Source organism: Podarcis bocagei, assembly GCF_964188305.1.
Source record: "Podarcis bocagei genome assembly, chromosome: 2".
Taxonomy (NCBI): Eukaryota; Metazoa; Chordata; class Lepidosauria; order Squamata; family Lacertidae; genus Podarcis; species Podarcis bocagei.
In genome coordinates, this window is record NC_138126.1 from 9,246,171 (window position 1) to 9,264,068 (window position 17,898).

The 17,898-nt window shown below is 42.9% G+C and overlaps 2 protein-coding genes across 2 annotated transcripts in view; one reads left to right on the plus strand and one right to left on the minus strand.

Annotated features, from left to right (window-relative positions):
- The window catches only part of LOC308580736 (uncharacterized protein), a 154,119-nt gene that overhangs the window by 82,325 nt on the left and 53,896 nt on the right, over positions 1 to 17,898 (minus strand). The window lies entirely within an intron of this gene.
- LOC308580913 (uncharacterized protein) lies at positions 1,111 to 7,319 on the plus strand. The gene is made up of 2 exons (XM_081183211.1): positions 1,111 to 1,157; positions 3,130 to 7,319. Exons 1-2 carry the CDS (start codon positions 1,112 to 1,114, stop codon positions 4,326 to 4,328), a joined length of 1,245 nt encoding a protein of 414 aa, XP_081039337.1. The 5' UTR covers position 1,111; the 3' UTR covers positions 4,329 to 7,319.

Consider the following 17,898-nt stretch of genomic DNA (forward strand, 5'->3'; position numbering starts at 1 on the left):
ATACAAAGATCTGTTAACAGAAGTAGAAAACAAAGGTGAAAGAATATGAGGATATAAAAGCTCTGTTAACAGGTTGGTTACAATATTGCCAAATAAATGACATATTCAGAGGTGACAAAGAGAAGGACTTTGGGAAGGAATTCTCAAAGTTCAAAAATGAATTATTAGAAAATAATGAGAAATTGTTATCAAGAATGTACAAACCACTGTTGGAATGGGAGACGAAAGATGAAGAGGTTAAAGCTGTAATGATACACTTGGGCAAAAGACATAGGTTATAATATACCACTTGAATAATAGGAAAAGCTGTGGAAAGAGATTTTAAAATTCACAGCATGTAGTTCATTAAAAGAAAATGATATGAAGATGATATACTGATGGTATTTGACTCCAGTAAAGCTTGCTGAAATGTATAAATATATTTCTAATTTATGTTGGAAATGTAAGGATAAGGAAGGAACTATTTTTTCATATGTGGTGGACGTGTAAAAAGGTAAAGGGCTTCTGGGAAATGATACACAATGAACTTTTAAAAATTCTTAAAATTACGTTTGTTAAAAAAAGAGAGGCTTTTTTACTAGGAGTAATAGGAGGAGAATTGCCAAGGAAGCAAGAGACTGTTTATTTATGCGACTACAGCAGCCAGAATGCTACTAGCCCAGATGTGGAAAGAAGGGAAGGTCCCAACGAAAGAAGAATGGATGACTAGATGACTGGCTAAGGAATATAATTATATGCAAGGAGAATAAAGGGGGGGATGGAAACCAGGGGGGGGGCAAGGGGAAAAGCCATTTATTGCAAATTTGGATTGGATATCTATGTACCAAAAGGAAAAATGTTATTTTGAAAAATGAAAATAAAAAATATATATATTTAAAAATAGTTTAGAAAACGTTTTGGGGCTCCCGCGCAGCTGATCCAGCGGGGCTTTCCGGAGGCGAGAACGGCGCCTCTCCTGCTTTCTGCCCGGAGAAGCCCAGAGGCTCCTGCCGCTCGGCTCCGAAACGGTTAAGAGCAGCGGCGACAGAGCTGAGATTCCTAGAGCGGAAGAAAAAAAGGCTGTCGGGAAAATAGGAGCTTCCGCTTCCTGTCCCGCATGTGGGGGGGGGAGATGCCGAACATGACGGCGGCTGTCCTTCCTCGCGGAGGCGCTGCAGGTGGGTCATATTGTTATATATTATAACGGGGGGGGGGAGTGGGGGTGCTGCTGGAGGGAGTTGTGGGGAGGGATTAAAAAAAAAACCCCTGTTAGGCAAACCGTTTCAATGTAAGTTTTTTTCTGCGTCTCCTTTTTCTAGTCGTCAGTTTATCCAGATTTTCACATTTTTAAAGATCTCTTGAAAATTGTTCAGCATTTTGGTGCAGATCTCGCCTAATGCCCACGCTTTTGCAAAGGGTATTTCCCCAAATATTTACATTTCCCATAATTAATGCATTTTCAATTTAATTCCGCTAAAATAATGCATTTATATGGCTTTCCCCCTTTGTATGGGGGTAGGACATCTTTTCCCAATGGAAGGGAGGATCTTTCTCCTGCTCTCCTCCCTGCAGGCCAACTTGGGCAGGTGGGGGACCTTCCTTGGGCTCCCCATAGGGCTTGGGGTCAAGGCAAAGCCTTAAGCATTGGGAAACCTACTTCAGGGGCTGCCCCTGGAGCCTGTAATAATTTTTATCCGGCCTGATTTTATTATAATTTATTAAAATTGTATACCTCCCTGTACCCACAGGCCTTAGGGCAGTTCACAGGATAAAATCGCAATATAAAAACTCAAAGTACACAATCAAAACATAAACAAAATCAACCCAATAACCCCCCGCAAACCACACACATTTTAAAACATTTGTGTTTCAATTAAATACAGCAGTTCTGGGCAGAAGAGGTTAAAAAAGAGGAGAAACAAGCAACTTCAAGTCCACATTAAAATTCCAAGTGTGGCTGAGGCCTTAGTTAGACAGGCTACTACTACTACTACTACTAACACCCCTGAGCACCCTCTCCCACCAGTGTCTTGCCTCGGTAATGGACTGGATGAGAGCCAACAAATTGAAGCTCAATCCAGATAAGAGTGAGGCTCAGTTAGTGGGTGCTTCCCTAGAGCAGATGGCTGGAAGGTCGCCTGCTCTTGATGGGGTTACACTTCCTCTGGAGGAGCAGGTTCGTAGCTTGGGGGTTCTCCTGGATCCTTTGCTGTTGCTCGAGGCGCAGATGGCCTGGAGTGCCTTTCATCAGCTTTGGCTGGTAGCCCAGTTACACCCCTATCTGGACAGGAATAGCTTATCTACCGTTATCCATGCTCTGGGAACTTCAACGTTAGATATAGATATGCCTTGGAAACTCACTTTCCTCTCAAAGCTTCTCATTTTTTATGTCCATGGAGCTTTCATGGCATAATACTGGAGTGGGTTGTCAGTTTCTTCACCAGGTGGATCACATTTAGTCTAAACTCTCGGCTGACCTGTCTGTCTTGGGTGACCCTGCATGGCATAGGTCATAGCTTCTCTGACTTATTCAAGCTCCTTCACCACGACAAGGCAGTGATCCATGAAGGGATATACACCTTTAAGTGCCATGCAAACATGTTCCTTTTTAACCAGGCTTTTGCTTGATATGTTTGACATCCTATAGTCTTTTTCAAAGGTGGCTCTTTTTGGGGGGGGGTATTGGGTTGTTATGTTTATTCTGATTACATATGATGTGATCTTTTCTGCGAACCACGCTGAGTCCTCCGGGTGTAGGGCGGTATATAAACTCAATAAACAATAATACCATATTAATACTTTCATTATTGGTACCCCACGGATCTGACTGGCTTCCCCAGCCACTCTAGCTGGCTTCTAACAAATATAAAAGCATAATAAAACATTTAAAACTTCCCTCTACATGGCTGCCTCCAGTTGTCTTCTAAAAGTTATATAGTTGTTTGTTTCCTTGACATCTGACGGGATAGCTTTCCACAGGGTGGGCACCACTACCAAGAAGGCCCTCCGTCTCGTTCCCTGTAACTTCCCTTCTCACAGGGAGGGAACTGCCACAAGGCCCTTGGAACCTGGATCTCTGTGTCCTGACTGAATGATTGGTGTGAAGACGCTCCTTTAGCATTTCATCAGTTTGCCTTTTTATTCCATCAGGAGATGTTGAAGGGATGCTGGCAGAAGGGGAACAATCAGAAGTGTCACCCAAAGAATCCAAAGAGCAAAGGAAGCTGAGGGTTCAAGATGGAAGCCGAAGGCGAGAAGGGAGACGAAAGCAGAAGCCGGAGGGTGACTCTTGTACGTCTCAGGGTGGTGAAAATCAAATTCCTAGAGAGGAGAAAAAGCATGAATGCACCGTGTGTGGAAAGAGATTTGGTCGTCACTCAACTCTTACTTTACATCAAAGAACTCATACAGGGGAGAAACCGTATACATGTTTAGAGTGTGGAAAGAGCTTCAGTGAACGTGGTAAGCTTACCTTGCATCAAAGAACTCATACAGGGGAGAAACCGTATACATGTTTAGAGTGTGGAAAGAGCTTCAGTCGATGTGGCCAGCTTACTACGCATCAAAGATCTCATACAGAGGAGAAACCGTATACATGTTCAGAGTGTGGAAGGAGCTTCAGTGAGAATGGTGCCCTTACCTCGCATCAAATAACTCATACAGGGGAGAAACCGCATACGTGTTTGGAGTGTGGAAAGAGCTTCAGTCACTGTAGTGCCTTAATCTTGCATCGAAGAACTCATACAGGAGAGAAACCGTATATATGTTCCGAGTGTGGAAAGAGCTTCAGTCACTGTGGTACCCTTGCCTCGCATCAAAGAACTCATACAGGGGAGAAACCGTATACATGTTCAGAGTGTGGAAGGAGCTTCAGCCAGAGTGGCAGCCTTAGCTCACATCAAAGATTGCACACAGGAGAGAAACCGCATACGTGTTTGGAGTGTGGAATGAGCTTCGCTCGCAGCAATGGGCTTACTAGACATCAACAAACTCATCAAGGCAGCAAACCTTATAAATGCTGGGAATGTGGCAAGAGCTTCAGTCGCATTGACAACCTTTCCTCGCATGAAAGAATTCATACAGGGGAGAAACGATATACATGTTTCGAGTGTGGAAAGAGCTTCAGCCACAGTTCCAGCCTTACCTTCCATCAAAGATTGCACACAGGAGAGGAACCGTATAAATGTTTGGAGTGTGGGAAGAGCTTTAGTCGTGGTAGCTTACTTACATTGCATCAAAGAACTCATACAGGGGAGAAACCGTATACATGTTCAGAATGTGGAAAAAGCTTCAGTCAGAGTAGCTCCCTTAAGTCGCATCAACGAACTCATACAGGGAGGAAATCTTAGAAATGTTTGGTTTATGGAAAGAACTTCAGTGACACGGGCTCGCTTCCTAAACAATAAAGAACTCGTACAAGGGAAACATCTTAGAAAGGGTTGTCGTGTGGGAAGATCTTTAATCATAACAAATAACTCCTACAGAGAGTAAACCAATGATCGTGTTCTGGTCCCCCCAGGACAGCCATTATTGTATTGGAAGAACTTTCTGACAGTAAGAGCTGTTTTGACATTGGAACAGTCTCCTTCGGTGGGAGGTGGGCTCTCCTTCCTTGGAGGTTTTTAAGCAGAGGTTGGATGGGCTTCTGCTATGGATGCTTTAGCTGAGATTACTTCATTGCTGGGGGTTGGACTGGATGACCCTTTTGTTGTTTAGTCGTTTATTTGTGTCCGACTCTTCATGACCCCATGGACCAGAGCACGCCAGGCACTCCTGTCTTCCTCCACCTCCCGCAGTTTGGTCAGGCTCATGTTTGTAGCTTCGAGAACACTATCCAACCATCTCGTCCTCTGTCGTCCCCTTCTCCTTGTGCCCGCCATCTTTCCCAGCATCAGTGTCTTCTCCAGGGAGTCTTCTCTTCTCATGAGGTGGCCAAAGTATTGGAGCCTCAACTTCACTATCTGTCCTTCCAGTGAGCACTCAGGGCTGATTTTCTTAAGAATGGATACATTTGATCTTCTTGCAGTCCATGGCACTCTCAACGAGTCTCCCCCAGCACCATAATTCAAAATCATCAATTCTTCGGTGATCAGCCTAGATGACCCTTGGGGTCCCTTATAACTACAGTTCTATGATTCTATATACATCATCTGCTAGACAGCTGTTGTCACAAGCTTGGCAAATCCAGACATATACTTGATCATCAGATAATGCCAATATTATTCACTTGGACTGTGCTGTTTGAATCCATGTACAATTCTAGGTGCCTATTCTATAGTTTTGCTTTTCATATCCTAATTTTCATCTGCTGTTACTTGTAGCGTTCCCAAAGCAAGGAAGGATTCAGAAGATCAGTAAAGGAAGGAAGGAACGGTAGTATTCACCATCTCTTCCTGAACTCTCTTCCTGGCCCTAAGATCTATCTAAAGATTAACAAACTACATCAAAGTAACCTATTAACTTTATGGCCTAGGGTGCCTGGTTCAGAAACTGGTCTGTGTCCTAGAATGCTTATACGTGCTTGTCAGACAGAGAGAAAAGGCAGTAGAGAAAAATGGTGTAGATGCAGAGGCTTGTGGGATTTGATCAGAAATTTTTGTCAATGAATTATAGAATCATAGAGTTGGAAGAGACCACAAGGGCCATCGAGTCCAACCCCCTGCCATGCAGGAAACACCATCAGAGCACTCCTGACATATGGTTGTCAAGCCTCTGCTTAAAGACCTCCAAAGAAGGAGACTCCACCACACTCCTTGGCAGCAAATTCCACTGTCAAACACCTCTTACTGTCAGGAAGTTCTTCCTAATGTTTAGGTGGAATCTTCTTTCTTGTAGTTTGGATCCATTGCTCCGTGTCCGCTTCTCTGGAGCAGCAGAAAACAACCTTTCTCCCTCCTCTATGTGACATCCTTTTATATATTTGAACATGGAGATTTCCGGGTTAGCGCGATCGGCTAATGGCGGATTCCCTCCGAACTCCGGAGGGAATCTGCTCAACAGGGGCCGGGTCTTGCCGTGCCAGCGACGCGGGGACCCTTAAAAACCAGCAGGGGAGGTGCAAAGAGGAAGTCCGTCTCCCTCCCCATTGTAAACAGTTTCAAGCAAGGATTTGCCAACTAAGGTTGCGAGAAGAGCTGTTTTTTCTTCCTGACTGGATAAAAGTTATTAATTCCACGGATTTAAAAGTCTAAGTTACTGTGCTGGGGGACAAGAGTTTATTTGTTTAGATTAAGTGCCACTCTTCTCGAGACCGGGAGTAACCCGTGAAAAGAGCCTGCTGAGGGTTTACAGAAGACTTTGACAGCTGTCAAATTAGCTGTCAAGGTCGGAAAAAACTGAAAGCTTTGGCTTTAGCCGGTTATATTGTTACAAAGTATTGAAAGTAAAGAAAGATTGATACAAATAAATTTGACTTTTGGATCGGAAGTGAAAGGAATATTAAGTAACCAGAATCCCTCTAGAGGGGATTCACGGACATTACAAGAATGGAAATAGGTCGGAAAATTCTGGCAGATCTGGATGAGGTTATCGTTCTCATGGGAAAACTGCGAAAGATGTATGAGCAAGGCCATGTTTTGTCTACAAGTCCTGCAAAACCGAAGTCAACAGTAAATATACCCTCTGAGTTGGAAAAGGACTTGATGTTCAAAACACAGGCAGCTGGACAGGAAAAGAAACCAAAGACTGAAGAGGAGGAAAAGATACTTGCTGAACAGGAGGAGCAGAAAGGAGATGTGGCCGAAATGTTACAGAAGGTAAACGAGAGCCGGAGACCTGTCAAGATGACTTCAAGCTCGACCAAGGTGGAAGCTGGAGTATTTGGGTCACATGGATTTAACAAACAGAGCTTGAGCTCCACCTCTAAACAAGTAGGCCTAGCTGGAAGGATCATGGACATTATCGAGAAAGTGCCTCTTCGAGTTCGGGTGTCAATCATAAGGGACTTTCAAAGAAGCCGGCTGAAAGGGACTGAGAGAGATTTGAGAGCCTCGGACGTAAGGTCACCAGGCTAAAAAGACGGACTAATGGACTATGGTTTGGGATTGAAACGGGGGAAAGAAGGGTGGGGTTTGGAAGTCCAAAGGGGGCCTGATCTTTATTTTGCTGTGTTAAAATTTTATGTTGTTTATCATTATAAGAATGGGGAATTCGTGGAAGGGAAATAGGGTCAACCTTAGAAAAAGTTTTTTTTTTTTCGTTTTTTTTACATATGATCAAGGTATATAATTTGAAAGTTGTCTTATAAACTGAACTAAATATAATAATGAACTAAGGGTTAAAATCTACTATAAAGAAATACATTAACAAATTAAGGTTAAGACATTAGGGATAAAAATTTGTTGAACAAATAATTGGATGTGGAATACAAGAAGGGGAGGTGAGGGGAAGTCGTGAAAAGAAGTTACTGAAAATGAGATCTTAAAGGTGGAACTTTTTTGTGCTTTTCTTTGTTTTTCTGTTTTGTCTTTTGTATCTTTTGAAACTTTAATAAATATTATTTTTAAATATATATATATATATTTGAACATGGCTATCATATCACCCCTTAGCCTCCTCTTCTCCAGGCTAAACATGCCCAGCTCCCTTAGCCGTTCCTCATAAGGCACCGTTTCCAGGCCTTTGACCATTTTGGTTGCCCTCCTCTGGACACGTTCCAGTTTGTCAGTGTCCTTCTTGAACTGTGGTGCCCAGAACTGGACACAGTACTCCAGGTGAGGTCTGACCAGAGCAGAATACAGTGGCACTATTACTTCCCTTGATCTAGATGCTATACACCTATTGATGCAGCCCAGAATTGTCACCCATCTTGTATTTGTGCCTCTCATTTTTTTTGCCCAAGTGCAATACTTTACATTTCTCCCTGTTAAAGTTCATCTTGTTTGTTTTGGCCCAGTTCTCTAATCTGTCAAGGTCGTTTTGAAATGTGATCCTGTCCTCTGAGGTGTTAACCACCCCTCCCAGTTTGGTGTCATCTGCAAATTTGATCAGGATGCCCTTGAGTCCATCATCCAAGATAAAGATGTTGAATAAGACCGGGCCCAAGACAGAACCTTGTGGCACCCCACTAGTCACTCTTCTCCAGGATGAAGAGGAACCATTGATGAGCACCCTTTGGGTTCGGTCAGTCAGCCAGTTACAAATCCACTGAGTGGTAGCATAGTCAAGACCGCATTTTACCAGCTTCTTTACAAGAATATCATGGGGCACCTTGTCAAATGCCTTGCTGAAATCAAGGTAGGCTACATCCACTGCGTTCCCTTCATCTACCAGGCTTGTAATTCTGTCAAAAAATGAGATCAGGTTAGTCTGACATGACTTATTTTTCAGAAATCCATGCTGACTATTGGTGATCACAGCATTCCTTTCTAGGTGCTCACAGACTGTTTGCTTAATGATCCGCTCCAGAATCTTCCCTGGTATTGATGTCAGACTGACTGGGCGGTAATTATTTGGGTCCTCTCTTTTCCCCTTTTTGAAAATAGGGACATTTGCCCTCCTCCAGTCTGCCAGGACATCGCCTGTTCTCCAGGAATTCTCAAAGATGACTGCCAGTGGTTCTGAGATCACATCTGCCAGTTCTTTTAATACTCTTGGATGCAGTTCATCTGGCCCTGGAGACTTGAATACATCTAAACTAGCCAAGTATTCTTGTACTATCTCCTTAGTTATTCTGGGCTGTGTTTCCTTTGCTGAATCATTTGCTCCAAATTCTTCAGGTCGGGCATTGTTTTCTTTATCGGAGAAGACTGAGGCAAAGAAGGCATTGAGGAGTTCAGCCCTTTCTGTGTCCCCTGTTTGCATTTCACCATATTCTCCTCTGAGTGACCCCACTGTTTCTTTGTCCTTTCTTTTGCTACGAACATACCCATAAAAGCCTTTTTTGTTGCTTTTAACCTCTCTAGCAAGCCTGAGTTCATTCTGTGCTTTAGCTTTTCTGACTTTGTGTCTACACGTGCTGGCTATTTGTTTGAATTCCTCTTTGGTGGTTTCCCCCCTATTCCATTTTTTGTACACATCCTTTTTAAATCTTAACTCAGTTTAAAAGTTCTTTAGATAGCCACCCTGGCTTCTTTAGGCACCTTCCATGTTTCCGTCTCATTGGTATTGCCTGACGTTGTGCTTTTACTATCTCCCTCTTAACAAACTCCCAGCCATCATGAACACCCTTTCCTTTTAGTATTACTGTCCATTGGATCTCACCCAGCACTTCCCTAAGTTTTATGAAGTCAGCTTTTTTAAAGTCAAGAAATTGAGTCCTAGTATGCTTGGCTGCTCCTTTCCACTGTATAGTAAACTTCAGAAGAGCATGATCACTCGCGCCTAATGATCCTTCCACTTCTACCCCACTAACCAGGTCATCAACATTGGTTAGGACCAGATCTAAAATGGCTGTTCCTCTTGTTGCTTCTCCCACTTTCTGGACAATGAAGTTGTCTGCAAGGCCAGTGAGGAATCTGTTTGACCTTATGCTCTTGGCTGAGTTTGACATCCAACAAATATCCAGGTAATTGAAGTCCCCCATTACTACTATCTCCCTTCCTTTTGCATGCTTGGCCAGTCAGCGCAATGCTTTCATCGCGGACACAATGGCTTGATGCATATTTTATCATTCCTCATAATAATCCTGTCTGATCACTACAGTTATAGCTGCTATCTCTGTTTCATGTGCATCATAAAATGAAACAGAAAGCTTTACGAAAATAAAATCTTTATGATTTTTTTTTTAAAAACCCTCATGAGTCCCACCTACACTGGAAAAAAATTGTGGGATCTGCTCACATCCCTCATGGTTAGCTTACTGCAATGCACCGTACAAAGAGATATCGTAGAAGGTTGGGCCACAGGCTGTAGCTGGTGCAGAACGCAATAGCCAGGTGGCTTGTGTGAGAAAGGTAAAAAAGGTAAAGGATCCCTGGACAGTTAAGTCCAGTCAAAGGCAGCTATGGGGTTGCAGTGCTCATCTTGCTTTCAGGCCGAGGGAGCTGGCGTTTGTCCACAGACAGCTTTCTGGGTCATGTGGCTAGCATGACTAAACTGCTTCTGGCGCAGTGGAACACCATGACGGAAACCAGAACTCACGGAAACACCGTTTGCCTTCCTGCCACAGTGGTACCTATTTACCTACTTGCGCCAGTGTGCTTTCGAACTGCTAGGCAGGAGCTGGGGCAGAGCAGCAGGAGCTCACTCCGTCGCACAGATTCGAACCGCCAACCTTGCCATCAGCAAGCCCCAGAGGCTCAGTGGTTTAGACCACAGTGCCATCCATGTCAGGCTTGTGGGAGGAAACTACTGTCAGCATAGAACAGCCTGCTAGTGGGATTTGCACTTGCTACCGATCTGCCACTGGGCTGAGTTCAAGGAGTTTGTACTCACATGCAAGTCCCTGTTCTGCTCAGTCCCAGATATACAGCAGAGATTCTCCTGCAAGTTCCAAAGATCTCCAAAGCACAGACCCAGAATGGGGCTTTTAGTGTCACTGTTTGTGTTCTGTGGAATGGCATCCCTTGGGGGGCAGGAATTGGGACCTTTTCCAGCTGGATAAATAGATTTTAATAATGGGTCTCCACTTGTTACGGTTTTAGTCTTATTTTTATTTGTTGCCTTTGTGTATATAACTGCTTTTTAAAACATTATATTGAGACGGTGGTTTAGAAGGCAATTAATTATTTAAAAAAATATTTTTAAAATGCTTTTACGTTTATACATTTCACTAATTTTACAATCATTTTGACATTTCAAGGTTTGACTTTCCTCTTTTTGTGGTTCCTTCAATTTATTTTTAATATCTTCTGCATATCCAAATTAACTTAATTTGCTCATTTATTCCTCTTCTTTAAATATATACTGGTATGAAGCTGCAGGTTATTACAATAATCCTAGCAATGTTTTTATCTGTTTACAATTTACCTGTAAATATTCAATAAACCATTTCCATTCTTTTAATTTTTAAAAAATGTTATCTTGATTTCTTATTCTTCTGGTAAGTTTCACCATAGAAGGCAATCATATTTAAGGAAATCAATGAATCATTGTTACAAATAATGTGATAATATTTTTTACTTTTTCTACTGGCATCTGACCAGGGTTAATCCTCCTGTGGAATTTTGTTAAATGGGAAAACGGTAGATAAACAGAAGCAGAGCTATAGAAAGAGATATCCAGAAGATATACACAAATAGATAAATCTTGCTAGACCAAAAGAATAAGAATTGTGATGCTGACACACAGTCGTTAAACCCGTTGAGTATCGCTGATTAATTTACTTGCATTTCTGAAAATATATTATCATCAAGCAGAGTAAAAGGGAACCTTACCGAGAGAGGACACAATCCTGCAAATCTCCTTCATAATTTGGCTGTTCAGGGCTCTCTGGTCAGGAAACAGCAGAGCCCATTCCTCTTCAGTGAAACTGAGTCCTGAGAGGGAGAGGGGGAGAAATGTTTCCTTGCAAATATCAAAATAGACTGGCCTACAAGCAAAATCCCAAAGCCTTGTTAAGGGGAGGTGAATGGGCATTACCCTCAGGATTAATATCCATTGGTACCTTGGTTCTCAAACTTAATCCATTCCGGAGGTCTGTTCCCAAACCAAAGCATTCCAAAACCAAGGCACGCTTTCCCATAGAAAGTATTGCAAAATGCATTAATCCGTCCCAGACTTCTGAAAACATCCCCTAAAACAGCAATTAAACATCAGTTGATCCATAAAATGAAAGCAATAAACAATGTACTGCAACCACACAATCATTCAATCAGTAGCTGAACTGGGTTCCACACAGTCACAAAAACAAAACAAAAGGAGCCGCAAAAACAATAATGCAAAATAAATAGCAAACACAGACAGGCCTCAGCGTAACACTCAAAAGAGAAGCGTAACACTCAAAATTGAATCAAGGCACTCAAAACAGAGCACATCCGGCTTCCCAAAAAGTTTGCAAACTGGAACACTTATTTCCGGGTTTGCGGTGTTTGGGTTCCAAGTTGTTGGAGTACCAAGGCGTTTGAGAACCAAGGTAGAGGCTGGAGAATTTTTTTCCCCACCTGGGAGCCTGTGTCGGGGCTGCTGATTCTTCTAGATCTGTCAACAGTCTTCGACATGGTCGATCATGAACTTCTGGACCACCGCCTTGCCGACGTGGGGATCCAGGGCACAGTCCTTCAATGGCTGCACTCGTTTCTCTCTGCTCGGGGACAGAGGGTGGCGCTTGGGGGGGAATTGTCATCGCGCCACTCCTTGGTGTGTGGAGTGCCTCAGGGTGCGATCCTCTCCCCGATGCTTTTCAACATCTTTATGCGCCCCCTTGCCCAGCTTGTCCGGAGCTTTGGGCTGGGTTGCCATCAGTATGCTGATGACACCCAACTCTATCTGTTGATGGGTGGCCATCCTGACTCGGCCCCAGACACACTGACCAGATGTTTGGAAGCTGTGGCTGGATGGTTACGTGGGAGTCGGTTGAAGCTAAATCCTTCGAAGACAGAGGTCCTGTGGCTGGGACGGGACGATATGGGATTGGGGGGGCAACTCCCATCTCTTGCGGGGGCGCAATTAGTGCCAGCACTGTCCGTTAAGAGTTTGGGTGTAATCTTCGACACCTCCCTTTCCATGGCTATAACAAAGGTGGCATTTTTCCATCTCCGCCAAGCTAAGCAGTTGGCTCCTTACCTCTCTCGCCCTGACCTAGCCACTGTGATCCATGCGACGGTCACCTCCAGACTGGATTATTGTAACTCGCTCTACGTGGGTCTGCCCTTGAGACTGACTCAGAAACTCCAGCGGGTGCAGAATGCCACGGCGAGACTCCTTATGGGGTCTTCGCTGCGAGATCACATTCTTCCAGTACTATACCAGCTGCACTGGCTCCCGGTGGAGTACAGGATCAAGTTTAAGGTGCTGGTTTTAACCTTTAAAGCCCTATACGGCCTAGGACCCTCGTACCTACAGGACCGCCTCTCCTGGTATGCCCCACAGAGAAACTTACGGTCTTCAAATAAAAACATCTTGAAGGTCCCAGACCACAGAGAAGTTAGGCTGGCCTCAACTAGAGCCAGGGCTTTTTCGGCTGTGGCTCCGACCTGGTGGAACACTCTGTCACAAGAGACCAGGGCCCTGTGGGACTTGACATCTTTCCGCAGGGCCTGCAAGACAGAGCTGTTCCACCAGGCCTTTGGCCAGGGCACAGCCTGACTCCCTCCCTCGGCAATCTTCACGGAGCTCTGGCCCAATGGTGGCCAGTGGCTTGAATTTAATTAATTTTATAATGAATGATTTTAGAATGTTGTTTGTGCTGTACTTTTGTACTGTTTTATTGTTGTTAGCCGCCCTGAGCCCGGCTTCGGCTGGGGAGGGCGGGATATAAATAAAATTTATTATTATTATTATTATTATTATTATTCTTACCATGAGGCCTTAGGTTCCCCACTCTTGATTCAAATCTTCAAGAGTGGCATTGACAGCCTTCCTAGTGGGTAGCAAGATAGCGGTACTGGCAGGGTCCCCGGTGCTGATTCCCTCTACCTGATTAGGTGACCCAAGGAGAGATGGCTGAGCATGAATCATCAGCACGGTTTCATCACCTGCGAGAGACAAAGAGGTCAGGAATGTTGAAGGTCAACAGCAGAGATCATGCAGTTTATCAGCTAAGGGTTAAATCTGGTGGTGTTTAAAGAGAGCTGGCCAAGAGGGGTGGGCGGAGCTGCTGCTTAGCAACCAAGCAGAGCGGCATGACCTTCACTGAGGAAACGTGTGCTCGGATTGGCTGGGTGGTTCTGAGGGAGCTTTCCTCTGCTATGTTTGGATGAACGTCTCCCTGCTTTTGCTCGCTTTTTTCAGGAAAGTGATATCGGCTCTTTTCACAGTAGCACATGCTTGTCACGTAGACAAGAAGTTTGGGATCTGTTTAGCACAGGGGTCAGCAATCTTTTTCAGCCATGGGCCGGTCCACCGTCCCTCAGATCATGTGCTGGTCCGGACTATTTTTTTTTTGGGGGGGGGGGTAATGAATGAATTCTTATTCCTCACAAATAGCCCAGAGATGCATTTTAAATAAAAGCACACATTCTACTCATGTAGAAACACCAGGCAGGTCCCACAAATAACCCAGAGAGGCATTTAAAATAAAAGCATTCTTCTTTTTTAAAATTAATATTCTTGATTGTTTAAAAAATTTACATGTCTGTACAAACATTATGTACTATCTCTTAACAGGTAAAAAAAGAAAGAAAATTATATAAAATAGACATTTATAAAAGAAAGAAAAATAAAGAAGTAGCAAAGATAAGAAACAAAGAAATATTAATAATAAAAAAGACAAAGTCCTGGAGCGTCTGCGGGCCGGACTGAGAAGGTTGCCTACCCGTGGTTTAGCAGATGGATGGCCTTATTTCATATGTCCCCTTGGATCCTGCAACCTGAGGGACTGGCATTCAGACAAGTGCCACATCATGTTCATCCTGAACTTGCAAGGAGCCATTCTTCTGGTCGAAGGGGCCCATCTATGCTTACTCCGTAAGGCGGTTTCTCCGTCACCTTCCTGATTGATATGCCACCACAAGGAACGTTTCCTTGGCCTCAGAGAAATCTCCTCCTGCCTCTGAAGTTTGTTCCTTTACCTGAAACAGCAATGAGGACTAGGATCAAAAATAAAATTATAAGAGGGAAAACACTTTTTGGGGAGAGTTGAGACACACTAGAAGACTTTGGGCAATTAGTGAAACGTTTTAGGGTATCTCCCCCTCACTTTACCAGCTCCTGGGAAATATCTCACGTGAGGATGTATTTTAATTGATTGTCTGATTTTATGTTAATGTGTTATACATTTGATGTTAGCCGCTCTGAGCCTGGCTTCGGCTGGGAAGAGCGGGATATAAATAAAACATTATTATTATTATTATTATTATTATTATTATTATTATTATTATTATTTCAGTGAAACTCTCACCTGCTGCTCCTGAAGCTTTTTAATGTTTAATAGGTTATTGTATTTTAATATTCTGTTGGAAGCCGCCCAGAGTGGCTGGGGTATAAATTATTATTATTATTATTATTATTATTATTATTATTATTATTACTCGGGAGGAAGCTCCTTTCAGCCAGGCTCCTCTTTGTTTTTCTAGCTCTGTCTGCTTCCTCACCCGCCCTCTCCAAATGGGTGAAAGCAGCAAGGAGAGGGAGCCAAGCTGCCATTAGGGAAACTGGGATAGGGAGAGAGGGAGTACTGACAAGGGAGAGCAGTGAGGTCCACTGATGCCATCTAGCCTTCCCCCCAACCACAAATTATACTATTGTTATTATTATTATTATTATTATTATTATTATTATTATTATTAATTGATATACCGCTTGATTTTTATAAAAAAATATCTCAAAGCGGTTTACTACATATTTAACATCAATAAAACAATCTAGACTCAAACATTTCTGAAGAATGTCAAATATAAAGTATACAGTCAAAGCAACATATTTAACAGGAAACTAAAATATTATCTTAAAATATTTCAAAAGAAAACATTACAAAGGAGGTCGACTACAGAATACATATTTAACACAAAGTTAACAAAACAAAAAGAACTTGAACATTTCAAAAGAAAACATTGCTAAGTGAAGCCAACTATAAAATGCACATTGAAAACAGCATAGTTTACAAGCCGGTTGACTGACTGAACCCAAAGAGTACTCCTTAATGGTTCCTCAAATCCTCTATTACAGCAGTCCATTGCTGCCTCTTGTGGCAGTGAGTTCCATAGCTTAATTCCTCACTGTGCGAAGGGTTTCTTTTATATATCCTGACTCTTCCACCATTCAGCTTCCTGTGACGCCCCCAAATTCTAGCGCTAGGAGAAATAAAAAGCTTTTCTCTACCTACTTTCTCCACACAATGCACAATTTTATAATCGTGTCACTTCTTACTTGCTTTTTCTCTAAACTAAAAAGTTCCCAATTCCGCGACCTTTCTGCACAGCCGAGTTCCTCCATCCCCTCGATAATTTGGGCTGCCCTTTTCTGAAGGTGGAGTTGGGACCACTGGGTGCAAAGTACAACTTCTGGAAAATCTCATTTATCCCTTTTTGGGGGGAGGGAAGTTTCCAGCCCCGAAGAGCAGAGCAGACACTTCAACGTGGATGTGAAGTCTCTGAAAACAGAGAGGAAGGTGACCAGGGGTCAGAGAGCGGGGCTTATCCCTCCCCAGGACTTGGAAAACATGGTACATCGGCGGCAGCAGAGCCCCACGACTCTCGTGACCTGCACAACCAAAATAAATGGTACATAAAGTGCTTTTAAAAGGAAGAAGCACACCTTTTTATGGTCCACAATTCTTTTGTTTTGCTGTGGAGAACAACCAGGCCTGGACGTCTCCTGCAAAGGCCTGACTAAGCAGGGCCTACTAATCATCAGGGAACATCTTCTCCCCAGGGACTGATTTTTTGTTTCGTTTTTTCAAGGAAGAACAGAAAAAGATAACAAATGCAGAATTGTTCTTTTATTGTTTATAAGGTGTGAAATATACTCGGAGTCGAGAGTGGATTTCATGCTCTTTATTCAGCTCATAGTGGTGAGGAGGAATGAATGTTCCCCCACAATATCTACTTTATATACATTATTTACACAATGGGCCCCACATTATTGGCTAATGGATACTGTTAAACAATACTGAAGTATCAGATCTGGAAGGACGTGGTAATAGATTTGGTTAGCATGCTTAATTTTGGTATGAGAAAACAAAGGTGCATGAGGGATTCCTGAACCACATTATAAGGAAATCAATTCACCAAGTATGGGACAAATATAAGAATTTATTAGAGAACAAGACACCTTTGTGGCTTTCCCCATTATAAACCGTATCTGTAAAAAGAGGTAAACACGAAACTGGGCAATATACAAAGATCTGTTAACAGAAGTAGAAAACAAAGGTGAAAGAATATGAGGATATAAAAGCTCTGTTAACAGGTTGGTTACAATATTGCCAAATAAATGACATATTCAGAGGTGACAAAGAGAAGGACTTTGGGAAGGAATTCTCAAAGTTCAAAAATGAATTATTAGAAAATAATGAGAAATTGTTATCAAGAATGTACAAACCACTGTTGGAATGGGAGACGAAAGATGAAGAGGTTAAAGCTGTAATGATACACTGGGCAAAAGACACAGGTTATAATATACTACTTGAATAATAGGAAAAGCTGTGGAAAGAGATTTTAAAATTCACGGCATGTAGTTCATTAAAAGAAAATGATATGAAGATGTACTGATGGTATTTGACTCCAGTAAAGCTTGCTGAAATGTATAAAGATATCTCTAATTTATGCTGGAAATGTAAGGATAAGGAAGGAAGTTTCTTTTCATATGTGGTGGGTGTGTAAAAAGGTAAAGGGCTTCTGGGAAATGATACACAATGAACTTTTAAAAATTCTTAAAATTACGTTTGTTAAAAAAAGAGAGGCTTTTTTACTAGGAGTAATAGGAGGAGAATTGCCAAGGAAGCAAGAGACTGTTTATTTATGCGACTACAGCAGCCAGAATGCTACTAGCCCAGATGTGGAAAGAAGGGAAGGTCCCAACGAAAGAAGAAGGGATGACTAGATGACTGGCTAAGAAATATAATTACATGCAAGGAGAATAAAGGGGGGGGAATGGAAACCAGGGGGGCAAGGGGAAAAGCCATTTATTGCAAATTTGGATTGGATATCTGTGTACCAAAAGGAAAAATGTTATTTTGAAAAATGAAAATAAAAAATATATATATTTAAAAATAGTTTAGAAAACGTTTTGGGGCTCCCGCGCAGCTGATCCAGCGGGGCTTTCCGGAGGCGAGACCAGCGCCTCTCCTCGCTCTCTGCCCGGAGAAGCCCAGAGGCTCCTGCCGCTCGGCTCCGAAACGGTTAAGAGCAGCGGCGACAGAGAGCTGAGATTCCTAGAGCGGAG